General features: G+C 37.0%; 1 protein-coding gene across 1 annotated transcript in view; it reads left to right on the plus strand.

The window, feature by feature from the left end:
* Nucleotides 1–4,709: 4,709 nt before the first annotated feature.
* Nucleotides 4,710–17,122, plus strand: part of LOC311591158 (3-beta-hydroxysteroid sulfotransferase-like) — a 40,625-nt gene continuing 28,212 nt past the window's right edge. Inside the window, exon 1 of the mRNA XM_084770526.1 lies at nucleotides 4,710–4,923. Within this exon, the coding sequence (XP_084626652.1) occupies nucleotides 4,788–4,923 (136 nt within the window). The 5' untranslated portion in view covers nucleotides 4,710–4,787. The remainder of the gene's footprint in view (nucleotides 4,924–17,122) is intronic.

Genomic DNA, 17,122 nt, shown 5'->3' on the forward strand with positions numbered 1-17,122 from the left:
TATCCCTCAACCAAAGAGTGAATAAAGAAACTGTGGACCGTTTACACAATGGAATATTACCTGGATATGAAAAACAAGGAAGTCATAAAAATGTCAAGCAAATGGATGGAAATAGAAAAGAGCATGCTGAGAGAGGTAACTGAGATTGAGAAAGCATGTAATACAGGATAACCACACTACAATATACAGATATAAAGAACTCTCTCTCTCTTTCTCTCTCTCTCTCTCTCTCTCTCTCTCTCTCTCTCTCTCTCTCTCTCTCTCTCTCTCTCTCTCACACACACACACACACACACACACACACACTTTTTCTCTCACTCTCTCCCTCCTCTCACATTTTTTCAACTGGTAAACACCAACTCTCTGTAGGAGGCAGTTCTCTATTGACAATGATCATGTTCCATCTCACAAGGCTTTTATCATCTGCAAACGAAATGGCGCAGCCCTCATGTCCCATACCTGGAATTTAAAAACAATGTTAACATATTATAAATGAGTACTTAAAGAAACTAAAACTTCCCTAACAACTACCACTTGGTAGCTGCTAGGCTCCTGTCTGTAAGCATATCACAGTATTCATAATAGTGCCAGGGGTTGACTCTCTTCCATGAGGGTGGAGACCTAAGTCAGCATAGTCTCCTGGGAGGATATGAGGATGACCCTAGCTGAATCTCCTAGTAGAAAGGACCATGGCGACTGAAGAGGGCACAATCTAAATAGACAAGCATCCTAGTGAATGGAGGAGAACATCAACCCACCCACAATAACTTCTACATAAAATGTAACCTGCCTACAAGACATGAATGAATAAAGATAGAGCAGAGATTGAGTGATTGTCCAACCAAATGTGTTGCCCAGCCCAAGGACTTTCTCTGTCTTAGGACAAGCATTTCTGTTGCTTTTCAGAATATAGAAGCCAGGCCAAGGTCAAAATCAAATTCCTCCCAATAACAGCTGTGACCAGATTTCAATACTATTGCTGTGTCACAGAGAATGCATTTTCTTCCTGTTCCTCTTATGGTGGAAAGATGCATTTTTCAACTCTTCAGAGAGAAATCACCCAGTCCTGCTTCAATAAGTCTCCCAACATGCAATGCATGGAAAGTCACTCTGCCTTGATCATTCTTCTTCGGATTCTGTCTGTGAACACATGAAACCTCTGAACAAGACCACTCCATAGTTAGAATAAAAAGGTTTATGAAAGGCAAGCTGCCAGTCTATGTCATAAGTATGGAGAACAGCATCCCATTCTTTAAAGGACAATAGACTTCACAGGATTTCTGAGGCTAAATGGTGCATATATCCCTCTGGGGAGATTTTTTTCTTTCTTGGAATGGGAAGCATGGGTTATGCCTGCAAGAAGTAGATTCTGTGTCTGATACAATTAGACAATTTTATGGGTAGCAAATATACTTTTACCTCTAGTAGAATGTGATTTAGGAGGTCTAGAGTCTGTCTCAGTGTTTTTGAGAGATGCTGAGGGTAATATCTCTTTTTTTCCAATTTTCAACTGCCCCAGTTATGTCTAGTAGCCATTATTGGCTATTATCAGCTGTGTTGCAATGTAATGGACCCAATTCCATACCTAAAATATTTACTGAAGCCTGTTTCATGCTGCTTTCTGAATGCTATGCCAATCTAGTGTTGGTAATTTTTAGTTTTTCTTTTAGTATCATGTACAATGTGTTTTGATAGCTCTAACCCCACTTTCCAATGCCTTCCAGATTTCCTCACCTTTCTCTCCTCACTAAACTCTCTGTTCTAGTTTATTCCTAAACTATAAAGTCCATTTTGAATTGTCGTCATATTCCTGGGTCTGATGACTTTACTGGGGATACAGTCTTGAAGAGAACTCTTTCTCTGTCTCTCTGTCCCTCTCTCTCTCTCTCTCTCTCTCTCTCTCTCTCTCTCTCTCTCTGTGTGTGTGTGTGTGTGTGTGTGTGTGTGTGTGTGTGTGTGTGTCCTCTTATCACCTCTTCTACTAAGAGGACTACATGCCCACCTCTCTCTTCATACCAAGAAATTATTTGTATTCAGCTTGTGAAGGATGACACAACCATTGTGACTTCACATATATTTGTCCTGCTGTGTTCTGAACATACTGGTTTATCTTATCTAGTTGTCATTATGACTCTAATACTCTTTCAAGGATATACCAATTGATGAGATGCCCACTGTGGTAATTTGAATAAGAATGGCCCTGTTAGGCTCATATAATTGAAGTCTTTGTCATCAGGGAGTGAAAATACTTAGAAATATTGGGAGTCATGGCCTTATTAGGGTAGCTGTATCCTTTCTAGGGGCAAGTATGTCAATAAGGCTGGGCTTTGAGATTTCAGAAATCTATGCTAGACAGATTTGGTCTTTCTTTTTCTACTGACTGCATGTCAATTGTAGATCCTTAAGCTACTTGTCTAGCACAATATCTGACTACTTGCTACAATGCTCCTTGGCGTGATAATGATGGACTAAGCCTCTAAAACCATAACCAAGCCACAATTAAATGCTTTACTTGGTAAGTGTTAGCATGATTATGATGTCTTTTCACAGCAATAAAACACTATTGAAGTCATTCACCATTTCTGAATGTAATAGCATGTGTCTTTGAGCCCAGAACTCAGGAGATAAAGGCAAGTAAAAAAATATGATGGGCAGAGGAATTTAGCAGCTTTGACTTCTAGCAACTACATGCTTCTTTACTTATATAAGTTTAACAAAAGAAAGATAGACTAATGATTATCAAAGTGGTACCGGATATGTTTGTGATTTTTATCACATCTATAGGGTTACAAGTTCATCTACAAGTAAAAAATATGAACAGAACACATTTATCTTTTATGAATTAGCCCTATAACTCCAATTAAAGAATCTAAAAATGTCTCCTCCAAAGCATAAGCATTAAATCTATAACAGCGTGCTTATAGGCTGGCAATATTTGTAGTTTGATAGCACTCCAGACAAACAGAAAATATCAGAACTGGACCTTTTATGTGCAGCAAGTATTAATACCTAGTGTATTTTACTATATATTTTATCATCTATGATTTAAAGTAGAATTTTTTATGTTAGTCAATCTATCTTATTTTTTAAGATTTTATTCCTTCAAGAGTGTACCATACATTACCCCTTATCTTTAAAATAAATTAGTAGAGTCCTCTAAGCCTACACTAAAAAGAGACCTTGAATCTGGAACCTATCCTACAGACCAGTCCTAACCAGTCAGATTGTGTCAATTATCTCTTTACATGGAATGAGTATACATTTTGTCAGGCAAAGTTATTCCAAGAAGATTCCTGAAGTCATGGCCTCATTTAGCTATCTATGTGCTTATCTGTGCTTAATATACTCCAGGGCATAAGAACGACTTCCAAATAGTGCCCAGATATAGTTAACTTTATAATTTTCCTAAAATCATTCAGACATAAATTTTCTCAGGAAAATATGTAACTGGAATCTTCCTTTTAAAATCTTTTATTATGTTTCTTTTTAACATATACATATATATTGTTACATGTGAGTGAAATAAACTACATACAACAGGAGTAACAAGGAGACAATCAGGAATTATATAAATGTTACATTCATAGTGACTTCGTCATTTGTATATGGCAAACTTGAAGTAAACATCTTTCCTATCTTGTTGGGTCTAAATTTCTGAATGGAGATTAATATCTATCATATCTCATCTCTCTTAATGAATAAAGTTCACAATAGTGCAACAGGCAGAGAAAAGCCCAAAAGATACAAATAGGATGAAAACAATTGTAGCAATCTGCTGAGATTTGAAAGATCTCTAACAAGCATGTGTGCTGGCTTCATGAACTTACCAAGCAACTTGACCTTGCTTTGTGCATGGAGATACAGAGGTAACAGACTGAGCCTAACCCTGGTCCCATATGACACATTCTCAAAGTGATCCTTCACAATAATTCTGCTGTGAGAAACCAGAGCCCATTTTGTGAACTGTGTTTCACTATTTTAGCTTCTTCTGTTAACACCTGGGCAAAATCAGTGTGTGTGTGTGTGTGTGTGTGTGTGTGTGTGTGTGTGTGTGTGTGTGTGTGTGTGTACATTTGTGGGTGTGTTGAATCCATGAGCAACAATGAGGACTGATTGTGGGAATAAATTCTCTCCTTATGCATTGTAACACATAGGGATGGACTTGGGTGGTTATGCTTCATGACAAGTATTATCATCATTCAAATCCGATGACCTACTTTCCTCTCCTAGGTCTCACATTAGGATAGAATACAATTCTGAATGATGTTCTTTGCACTTCATCTTGAACACAAGTTGTCATGAAGAAAGCAAAGTTGCACTGAGTGGCACAAGCACTGAGACTCATGTATACATGCCACACATTTACACAGTAATAATAAATTTAATGATGACTTTCAGAGTCCCTAACAATGCTTCAAATGAAATAGAACATAACAAATCAAGTAATTCTCTATCATATCAGACAGATCCCAAGGTGTTTCTGCCTGGACAGAGTTATAATAAAACAAAGCCAACAAGAGCCATCACACCAGTTCTCTGGTAATTCTTTGTCTGTCTAACTTGTCATGGAACTGAGATGCAAACACTAACAGTCACTCAGTACAAAGTTTATGAACCATACTCACAATATCTATTTGCTTTTCTCAACCACATGATTGCATAAAGAGTCACACCCAGTCACTGACCTTTCTGTCCTCACTACAAAATCAGGTCTTTGGACATCTGTCACCACCCACCACAGTGGCTATAGCTGAACACTAAACAGAAAATACTCTGAAACTATAATTATGTCAGACAACTCTGACTGTACAGAAGAACTCATTTTCCCTTCTGAGTGGGTCTCGCCTGAAATGGTAAGGGAACTACGTGACACATTTTTAGTCCGGGATGAAGATTTATACATGGTGGTCTATCCCAAATCAGGTAAGTGTTAATTTTTTCTATCCAATCTTGTGCTTAAAGCTAATACCTTGTACTTGCTAAGGAAGCAATTGTCAATGAGCCGTAGTTCGTGCTCCCAAAGTGGAGAGTTGGAACTGCAAATCACCTATTTTAAATGTCAGGATTTTGCTCTCTCACATTCAGTCTATTGATGCTCAGACCTTTATAACCATGCACAATGTCTGAGTAACAGGAAAGTTAAACCAACATCATTCTCATCAAGATAGTGACAATCAAATATAACAAAGATATGGTGAAGTGACAGTTCAGTTGACCATCCAAGGAAATACACACAACAAATGGAATAGATCCAGGAACAGGAGACACTCACACTGCATTCTTGGAGATGACTGAAGAAGAAGGAAAGGATCGACCTAGATTAAGAAACCATGTGTAAATGGAAATTAAATGAAGGAATTTGAAATTGTTATATTATGAGAGATATGTTTTTTTTTAGTTTTTTTCCTTTTTTTATTAATTTATTCTTGTTACATCTCAATGGTTATCCCATCCCTTGTATCCTCCCATTCTTCCCTCCTTCCCATTTTCCCCTTATTCCCCTCCACTATGACTGTTCCTGAGGGGGATTACCTCCCCCTCTATATGATCATAGGGTGTCAAGTCTCTTCCTGGTAACCTGCTGTCCTTCCTCTGAGTGTCACCAGGTCTCCCCCTCCAGGGGACATGGTCAGAGGTAAGGCACCAGAGTATGTAAGAAAGTCATATCCCACTCTCCACTCTACTGTGGAGAATGTTCTGACCATTGGCTAGATCTGGTAAGTGTCCATCAGTAGAAGAATGGATAAAGAAACTGTGGTACATATACACTATGGAATACTATTTAGGTATTAAAAACAAGGAATTCCCGAAATTGGTGGATAAATGTATTGAGCTAGAAATGATCATAATGAGTGAGTTAACCCAGAAGCAGAAAGACTCAAATGGTATATACTCACTTATATGTGCATATTAGCCCAAGGGGCATGTCCCATGAAAGCCTTCACTTACCAGGAAACTGAGACAGAGGGGAAGACATTCTAGTGGGACTCTAGATGAGAGAATCATGGGAAAATGGCAAAGTAGAAGGATCCACAGGGTCCTAGAAACCTACAAGTAGAACATTATGATAGGCAGATTTGGGCCCAGGGGTCCCGCTCAAACTAAGGCACCAGCCAAGGACAATAAAGAGAGATATGTTAAAGTAGAATGTTGCCTGCATATAACATGGGCTTTCCTATACTATCCTGAAGTGTGAACTATGGTCCTTTACATCATTGTTTATCTTCCTGAGAGGAATATTTCTGCTTAAACTAGGAATGCTGAAGCATGATGTTTGTTTCCCTAGCTTAATACATTCAAAGATCTTAAACAAACAGCTCCTATTTGACTAGAAGACTCTGCCTGCACAGTATCTGACAAAAGTGATGAATGCTAACTCCCCTGTATGTTTATCATTGCTTTTTTTGAGCAATCTGATATTTTCCAGAAAAATCAGCTCCACCATTTTTTTGTCAAGCATTTACTAAGCAAACATTTACTAAGTATTGATTACTAGGCAAGAGATGGACTCTGATCAGGACAATGCTTCCAGAATTTTGCAGCTGGAATAGCCTCAAGTCACATGTTACAGGGGTTATAAGGACAAACATATAGGTCACCATACTATCCCAGGATGATTTGTTATTTCCCAAGAACTACAATTCCCAGGATTCCAGGAAGTTACCTGGTTCCAGAGTAGGTGAGGTTTACAAATTACTTTTGTTATTACATCACCCCTGCCCAGAATTGCATACTGGGTTAAGTATTTGTTGTTGGCTTTTAAAATCTAATAACCATTCGAGTTATTGTGTAGAAGGCACCTGGAAATGAATGGGGCACGTCATTTATTTTACCTACGGTCCCTCTTTGTAATGTTTGATTATAAGCAGAAGTTGTATAGAAACTATGTTTTAAAACCATGTAATACTTAATTGTTTTATATAGAGCAGGTTAAGTGTTCTATCATGTTGTAGAACTATTTAAGATAATTGACAATACTGGGTCCATTTTTTGTTTGTTAGTTGCCATTATAGGTAACCATTTGTCCCTTATGCCAGGAAGACACCTTTTGACTTAGCATTTCAGCTTGTTAGGTGGGAAAATACACAATGTAGTCTCTTCTGTCACTGTTTCCTGTTGATATTGGGATGTTGTTATTGGGCACTAGGAAGGTACAAATCTGGGCAGTGGGGTATTAGAAGCATCTGATTAGCTGATCCAGCTGAAGAGATATAGCACAATCACATTGACAGGGCTGGTTTATATCAGCTCTCAGCAATTCTAGAGCTGAGCAGTTGGCAGTATATACGTTATCTCTGGGTGTATTCCGTCAGAAAAGTGAAAATCTGTTGAAACAAATATAAAAGGCATGGAAGTCACAGAGTCATGAACTTTCTGGAGTCGGAGCTTTGTATTTGTCTAAGGCTCAACTTCATTGATGCTAGGGCACAGATGGGGACAAGAAAGAACAACGTCACCTGCCTTGAGTATCTGGGGGTGCACACAATATAATCACAAGTCAGAATCTATTTTTAGAATACATTCTAAAACCAAAGTGACATAAAACCAAAGTGACAACAGCAAAATAAAACAACATTTAACAATTCTTTCTTGTACAACCCAGAGGCTAGAGATCCATTAAGGGAGGGCCATTTTCAGTATTTCTTGGCTCCCCAGTTCCATGTTGGGCCTCCCCAAAGCCTCAACTTTGGCTTGCAAGTTCATGGATAACTGAAGATGGTTTCTGAACTTTGTAATTCTGTTGAAATAATTTGTGGACTGCAGGACACCTTCTCATACTCCAGACAAATGGTTTTTGGAGGACTTACATTGGGCCTCTTCATTTAAGATAGGGTACCTCACAACCAGAATCCAGAAACAATGAAAACTAGCTTTAAAAAACTGCTTGCTGTTTTCCTCCAAGTGTGGTCATTCTCCTGAGATTCCACAGTATCTCAACTCTCAAGCACATTTTAAAGTGAAACAAATTTAAAGACTTTGGGGTGATTTTATGTTGAGATCTTTAATCCACTCGGACTTGAGTGTTGTGCACGGTGACAAATATGGGTCTAATCTTATTTTTCTCCATGTTGACATCCAATGAGACCAGCACCATTTATTGAAGATACTATTCCTTTTCCATTGAATAGATTTGGCTTTCTTGTCAAAAGTCAGGTGAGCATATGTGTGAGGATTTATTTCTGTGTCTTCTATTCGATTCTATTGATCAACCATCTTATTGCTGTGCTAGTACCCATGCTGTTTTAATTATTATTGCTCTACTATAGAACAGCTTGAGATCGGATATGGAGATTCCTCCTGAGGATTTTTTATTGTACAGGATTGTTTTAACTATTCCGGGTTTTTTGTTTTTCCATATGAAGTTGAGAATTTACTTTTCAATGTCTTTAAAATATTGTATAGGTATTTTGATAGGGATTGCATTGAAACTGTAAATTGTTTTTGGTAAGATGGCAATTTTTACTATGTTTATTGTCCCAGTGCATAAACAAGGTAGATCTTTCCATCTTTTGGTCATCTTCAATCTCTTTCTTCAGGGATTTAAAGTTTTTTCAAACAAACCTTCACTTGCTTGGTCAGAGTTAATCCTAGATATTTCATATTGCCTGTGGCTATTGTGAAAGGTAGTTTTCCAAATTTCTTCCTCTGCATGATTGTTATTTGTTTATAGGACGGCTATTGATTTTTTGAGTTAATTTTGTATCCAGCCAAACTGCTGAAGGTGTTTATATCAACTGTCAGAGTTCTCTAGTGAAATTTTAGGCATCACTTATGTACACTATCATATCATCTGCAAATAGGGATAATTTGACTTCATCCTTTCCCATTTGGATCCCTTTGATCTCCTCTTGTTGCCTTATTGCTCTGGCTAGAACTTCAAGAACTATATTGAAGAGATATAGATAAAATGGGCAGCCTTGCCTTGTTCTTGATTTTAGAGAAATTTCCTTGAGTATCTCTCCATTTAATTTGATGTTGGCTATTTGCTTGCTGTATATACCTCTTATAAAGTTTAGGTATGTGCCTTGTAACCCTGATCTCTCCAAAATTTTAAATGTGAATGAGTGTTGGATTTTGTCAAATGCTTTTTCTGTATCTAAGGAGAAGATCATGTAATTTTTTCTTTCAGTTTGTCTATACGGTGGATTACATTGATGGATTTTTGTACATTAAACCATCCCTGCATGCCTGGAATGAAGCCTACCTGGTTATGGTGAATGATATCTTTGATACGATTTTGTATTAGTTTTCTGAGTATTTTACTGAGGATTTTTGCATCAATGTTCATAAGAGAATGTGGTCTGAAACTCTTTCTTTGTTGGGTCTTTGTGAGGTTTAGGTATCAAAGTGACTGTTGCCCCATAGAATGGGTTTGGTAATGTTCCATCTATTTATATCTTTTGGAATAGCTTGAAGAGTATTGCTATTAGCTCTTCTTTGAAGGTCTGGTAGAATTCTGCACTGAAACCAGGGCTCTGAGTTGACCTCACCCCAACATCTACCCATGTATGAACTGCTGGAACACATGAAAGAGCCAGACCTGCAGATTCAAATAATAAGAATCTCCTTGACACACAGCAACTACAGGATATCTGACAGCAGTCCCAGTGAGGATCCAATAATGATAGTGTAGGCCTCAAACCAGACCCATGACTCATAGCAATGTACATTTGCAAGTAAACATATGTGGACAAAAGGCTATACTGCATGATACACTACAGCTTCCATAACAAGATTTTTTGTGTTTCTATTTGTTTTCTTTTACTGAGTGTTGGGGCAAGGAGAGAGGGAATTTGGTGCATGACATGTAAATCATAGACATGTAAAAAAAAAAAACAAAGAAACCATCTGGCACTGAGCTTTTTTTGGTTGGGAGACTTTTAATACTGCCTCGAATTCTATAGGAGAAATAGGTCTATTTAATTTGTTTATCTGATCTTGACTCAATTTTGGCAAGTGGAGTCAATCAAGAAAATTGTCCATTTCCCTTAGATTCTCAGATTTTTTGGCATATAAGCCTTTGATGTAATACCTTATGATTCTTTGAATTTCTTCAGTGTCTGTTGTTATGTCTCTCTTTTAACTTCTGATCTTCCTAATTTAGACAGTGTCTCTCTGCTCTTTTACTTAGTTTGGATAAAGGTTTGTCTATCTTGTTGATTTTCTCAAAGAACCAGTTCCTGGTTTTGTTGACTCTTTGAATTGTTCTCGTTGTTTCTAATTTATTGATTTCAGCCTTGAGTTTGATTACTTCCAGACATCTACTCCTCTTGGATATTTCTGCTTCTTTTTTATAGGACTTCCAGCTGTGTCTTTAAGTTGCTTATATGTGATATTTCCAGTTTCTTTATAAAGGCACTTGGTGCTATGAATTTTCCTCTTACCACTGCCTTCAATATGTCCCACAAATTTGAGTGTGTTTTTCCTTCATTTTCATTGAATTTCAGGAAGTCTTTAATTTCTTCTTTTATTTCTTCTTTGACCCAGGCGTCATTAAGTACAGAGATGTTTAGCTTCCATGTGTGTAGTCTTTTTGCTATTTCTGTTGTTGTTGAAGTCAAGCCTTAGAGCATGGTGATCTGATAGGATACATGGTATTATTTCAAATTTCTTGAATCTGTTGAAGCTTGCTTTGTGACCTACTATGTGATCAGTTTTGGAGAAGGTTCCATGGGGTGCTGAGAAGAAGGTATAATCCTTTGTGTTTGAGAGAAATGTTGTGTAGATATCTGTTCAATCCATTTGATTCATGACATTGGTTAGTGTCCTTATTTCTTGGCTTAGTTTCTGTTTAAATGACCTATCCTTCAGTGAAAGTGTGGTGTTGAAGTCTCCCACTATTAATGTGTGGGGATCGATATGTGGTTAATATTAGTTAATAGGTCTTTTACAAATGTGAGTGCCCTTGTATTGTGAGTGTAGATGTTCAGAATTGTGATGTCATCTTTCTTGAGGTTACCTTTGATGACTATAAAGTGTACTTTTTCATCTCTTTTGATAGGTTTTGGTGTAAAGTCTATTTTATTAGATATTAAAATGGCCACAACTGCTTTCTTCCTTTGTCCATTTGCTTGGAAACCTTTCTTCCAGCCTTTTACCCTGAGGTAATGTCTGTCCTTTTGGCTGAGATGTGTTTCTTGGAGGCAGAAGAATGTTGGGTCTTGTTATGCATCCATTCAGTTAGTCTGTCTCTTTTTATTGTAGAATTGAGACCATTTATGTTGAGAGATATTAGTGACCAGTGACTGTTAAGTGCTTTGATTTTGATGTTGGTTGCAGTAGAGTGCTTGTGTGATTACATTTTTGAGATGGTGTAGTTATCTATTTCCCATGTAGTTTTGGTTGTACTTTGTCCCTTTGGGTTGTTGTTTTCCTTCTAGTAACTTCTGTAAGGCCAGATTTGAGGTTAGGTACTGTTTAAATTTGTTTTTATCATGGAATATCTTGTTTTCTCGATCAATAGTTATTGAAAGTTTTGCTGGATAGAGTAGTCTTGCCTGGCATCTGTGGTCTCTTAGGGCTTACAGGACCTCTGTCTGGGCCCTTCTGGCTTTCATGGTTTCTGATGAGAAGTTGGGTATAATTCTGATAGGTTTGCCATTAAATGTTAATTGGCCCTTTTCCCTTGCCTCTTTTAATACTTTTTCGTTATTCTGTATATTTTGTGTTTTTATTATTATGTGACAGGAGGATTTTTCTCTCTGGTCAATTCTATTTGCTGTTCTGTAGGCCTCTTGTATGTTTTTATGCACCTCCTAGCTAAAATTAGGGAAATTTTCTTCAAGATATTATTGAAGATATTTTCAGGGCCTTTGAGCTTGTTGTCTTCTCTTTCCTCAGTTCCTATTATCCTCAGATTTTGTCTTTTCCTGTTGTCCTTGATTTCTTGTACTCTACACTTTTGTATAGGCTATAAACGTTTTAATTTATAGGTAATTCATTCATACAATACACAAGACATTCTCTCTACAATGGGTATAGTTCTGAGTCTATTAAAGGGGTGGTCCTCTAGTCCTTCAGCTGGGAGGGAGGTGTTTTAAGTTTATTAGCTACAATGGAACTTGGAATTAATGCATATCCCAAAGTGATATTAAAAAATAATCACTAGGGTTCTGCAAACAGATTATTTGCTTACAGAGTAAAACTAAAATTTGAACCAGAAGATAGGATAAAGGATAAAAGCAGGAAATTCAGAATGAGCCACTGACAGGAAGTGTGTATACAGCTAAATCAATGTGATGCTAAATATCCCCACTGCCAGAAGTGTGGCAAAGCAAGTGTCAGAAGAATCACAAGGTACTCAGAAGTTTATAAGAATCTACTCCTGGAGACCACAATGACTGTGGATAATATTATAAACAAAGGAGAATACTATCACATGTTAGACTTCTGAGGTAGTATAAAAAGACAAAAGATAGAACATGACAGGAATCAGACCTTCAACAGACTGGAAGACCTGGTAACCTCCGTCCTTATCTTTTTTGACTAAATTCAGAATGACATGGCAGAATTTGCAAGTTTTTCTATTTGTTTGAGATGGAATCTGCCCCCTTCTTTTTTTATTACTTTTTCATAAACTTTCTGTTGTTGTTTAAGCCTAGTAATTTCTCCCTCACCTTTCTTTTTTTTTAATCTGTTGCAGAGTTACCTGTCTTTAACCATTTTTTTTATCTTCGTAAGCTCAAGATTTGTCTTCAACATTACATTTTGTGTGTTACTTTTCTCCTCAACCTGTACTTTTTGTGTTTGTCTTTGTCTACTTTTTCCTTTTCACTGGAGACCTGCATAAATGTGAACACTGAAAAATCATATTACAGAGTCGGTGGTAGACTATGTTGAAATCTCTGCTGAGAAAATTAGTCCAAATTAGGCATATATTTAGAGCAATGGCAAAAAGCAGCCTTATTTTTTGCCAAAATATCTCTAAGAAGACTGACAATATTCTTCCTCTCTGGGACCTCTTGAAACAGACCACCTAATGCTCATTGCTCTTACTATCATCCATAATCCCACTACTCCATAATATCTTTCACTTAAGTAGTATTCATAGAAGTTTAATTAAAAGTCTCAAAGTTTTTTTTTAAGTATTTCCTCTATAATAGTATTGTAAGGCTTTTCACAATATTTCAGTCCCTGAAAGCTTCTGTCATAGTTACTGTTCTAGGGAGTTACTCTTTCTCTGTGAAGAAACAGAATGGCAAAGGCACATCATATAAAAAATGTTTACTAGTTTTGTTTGGTGTATGTTTACAACTTCAGAGGGTTATTCCATCATTGTCATGGAAAGGAGCATGTTAGCAGACAGGCAGACATGGTGACAGGGATGTAGATGATAGCTAGTTCATAATATACATGCAGCATGTAGTAAAGATAGACACAGAGAAATATAGACACAGACACACAGAGAAAGAGAGGGGAGGGAGACCAGCATACTGAGAGGAATGTGTCCTGTCAGGTCTGATACTATGTCAGTGTCTGATTCTTTTGTTCTGAAAGCATATAATTTGTTACAAGAATAATACCATCCTAAAATTATAAGTGTATAAAGTGTGCATGGTGTACAGAAAAATTAAGGATGATTTTTCTGCTCTTTGTATGAGCAGAATAAAAGGCATCTGTAAATCTTCATTCATGCCATATGAAGAATGGTATCTAATAGTAATTCATAGGGGCTCTCTAGCCAATAAGCATTGTCTATGCCTAGACATTCATGTCCCAGCCAGTCTCAGAGCTATTCCGATTGGCTACAAAAGTTACCTGCTTATTCTTCAGTTTAAATACTTCACATCCCAATTGTAACCCCCTCATTCACCCTCAACTGGTCCCCTCTCCCTCTCCTATCTCCTCTCCATCCCTCACTTAGTCCTTAGAAAGTGGAGCCCTATTCTCCTAAAATCTGATCTCAGCCTATCAAGTCTTTTCTGTACTACTTATAACCTCTTCCTCGGTAGACTGCAAAGGCTGTTCTGGAAGGGGGTAGTGATCTAAGTTTTGTGGGCAGATGGTATGTTGGAAGTAGTCCCTACTCAGCACATATGGGACACACAAGGAAACTGTGCTGCTACATCTGAGAAGAGGGTGTAGATCTACATTGTACATGGTACTTGATTGATATTTCAACTGTATTATAGTGCAATTATCCTGTATTATGCAGACAACATCCACTTATGAGTAAGTGTATACCATGTGTGTCTTTCTGGGTCTGGGTTACCTAACTCAGGAAGATCTTCTCTACTTTCATTCATATGCCTGAAAATTTCAAAAATTTCCTTGCTTTTAATGCCTGAATAATATTCCATTGTGTAAATGTGCCACAGTTTCTTAATCCCTTCTTTGGTTGAGGGACAGTTAGGTTGCTGCCATATTCTGGCTGTGGACATAGTTAAGCAAATGTCCTCATTGTATGATGAAGCATCTTTCAGGTATAATCCCAGGAGTATTATGACTGGGTCCTGAGATAGAATTATTCCAGTTTCATGAAAAAGCACCAGATTGATTCCAAAAGTGGTTGTACAAGTTCACACTTCCACAAGCAATGGATAAGTGTTCCCCTTTCTCTACATCCTTGCCATCATGTCACTTGAGTTTTTGATCTTAGCCACTCAGATAGGTGTAAGATGGAATCTCAGTGTAGTTTTAAGTTGCATTTCCCTGATAAGCAGGGATGTTGAGCATTTATTTAAGTGTTTCTCATGCATTTGATATTTTTCTGTTGAAAATTCTCTGTTTAATTCTGTAACCCATTTTAATTTGATTATTTGGCTTGGTGGTGTTTAATTTATTGAGTTATTTATATACTTAGGATATTAGCTCTTTGTCAGATATAGGGTTGGTGAAGATCTTTTCCCAGTCTATAGGTTGTTATATTATTCTGTTGAAAGCTTTTCAGTATCATAAGGTCTCATTTATTAATGGTTGATATTAGGTGCTGAGCTGTTGGTGTTCTGTTCAGGAAGTTGTCTCCTGTGCCAATGAGCTCAAGGCTCTTCCCTACTTTTTCTTCTCACAGATTTAGTGTATCTGGTTTTATTTTGAGGTATTTAACCCATTTGGACTTCAGTTTTGTTCAAGGTGTTAGATATGGGTCTACTTGCATTTCTCTGCATGTAACCATATGGTTAGACCAGCACCATTTGTTGAAGATGGTATCAGTTTTCCATTGTATGGATTTGTCAAAAATCAAGAGTCCATATGAATGTGAGTTTATTTCTGAGTCATGGATTTGATTCCGTTGTTCAACCAGTTTATTTCTATGCCAGTACCATGTTGTTTCTTTTTCTTTTTTTGTTGTTGTTGTTTTTTTTACTGTTGCTCTATAGTACAGCTTGAGATGCAGGATGGAGATTCCTCCAGAAGCTCTATTATTGTATAGGGTCATTTTAGGTATTCTGTGTTTGTTTTTTTCCATATGAAGATGAGAATTAACCTTTCAAGGCCAGTAAAGAATTGTGTGGGTATTTTTAAATAGGAATTGCATTGAATCTATAGTCTGCTTTTGGTAAGATGGCCATTTGACTATGTTGATTCTCCCAATCAGCAAGCATGAGATATATTTTCATCTTCTGAAATCTTCAAATTCTGCCTTCAGAGTTTTGAAGGGTTTTTTCATGCAAATCTTTCACTTTCTTGGTTAGGGTTACACCAAAATACTTTATATTATTTGTGGCTATTGTGAAGGGTGCAGTTCCCTAACTTTTTCCTCAGCCTATATGACCTTTGTATAGAGGGCTACTGATTTTTTTACTTGATTTTGTATCCAGCCATTTTCCTGAACGTGTTTATCAGCTGTAGGAGTTCCTTCATAGAATTTTTGGGGTCACTTATGTGTACTATCATATCATCTGCAAATAGTGAGAGTTCGACATCTTCTTTTCAAATTTGTATCCCCTTTATCTCCTTTATTTGTCTTATAGATCTACTTAGGATTTCGAGTATTATAGTGGAGAGATACAGAGAGAGTGGACAGCCTTGTCTTGTCCACGATTTTAGTGGAATTGATTTAAGTTTCTCTCCATTTAGTTTGATGTTGGCTATTTGTTTGCTGAATATTGACTTTATTATGTTTAGGTATGTGCCTTGTGTCCCTGCTCTCTCCAGGACTTTTACTATTAATTGGTGTTGGATTTGTCAAATGGTTTTTGGCGTCTAAGGAGATGATCATGTGGGTTTTTTCCATTCTGTTTGTTTACATGATGAATTACATCGATGGATTTCTGCATATTAAACAATACCTGCATGCAGGAATGAAGCTTACTTGGTCATTGTGTATGATAGTTTGATGTGTTCTTGAATTCAGTTTGTGAGTATTTTATTGAATATTTTTGCTTTCCATGTTACTTAGGCCTGTACTATATGCCTAATATCCCTTTATAAGTAAGTACATACCTGTGTGTTTTGGGGACAATGTTATCTCATTCAAGATATACTTTTCTAGTTCCAACCATTTGTATAAATTTTTATGAATTCCTTTTTTCTCTATCCATTCTTTGCTTGAGGGACATCTGGGTTGTTTTCAGCTTTTGGATATTGCAAATAAATCTGGTATGAGAATAATTATGCAAATGGCCAACCATCTGTGAGTATATGCCCAGCAGTGGTAAAGATAGGTATTGAGTTGGAGCTATCCCCAATTTTCTGAGTAATCTTAAGTATAATTTCCAAGGTGGTTGTACAAGTTTGCACTAACACCAGCAATAAAGGAGTGTTCCACTTTCTCCACATCCTCGCCAGCATGTGCTGTCACTTGAGTTTTTAGTCTTAGCCATTTTGACTTGTGTGACATGGAATCTAAGAGTTGTTTTGATTTGCATTTCCCTTATTGCTAAAAAGATTGAGCAATTCTTTAAGTGCTTCTCAGTCATTCTACATTCCTCTGTTGAGCAGCCTACGTTCAGCTCTGTACTCCAGTTTTTAATTGGATTATTTGGATTGTTGGTGTTTAATTTCATATATATATGAAATTAAATACTTATATATTTAAGTATCAACATTTTGTCACATGAAGGGTTGGGGAAGATCTTTTCCCAATCTCTATGCTACTGGTTTGTTTTTTGACAGTGCCTTTTGCCTTACAGAAGATTTTCAGGTTCATAAGAACCCACTTATTAATTGTTGATCTTAA

Source organism: Acomys minous (genome assembly GCF_964271855.1).
Source record: "Acomys minous genome assembly, chromosome: 20".
NCBI lineage: Eukaryota > Metazoa > Chordata > Mammalia > Rodentia > Muridae > Acomys > Acomys minous.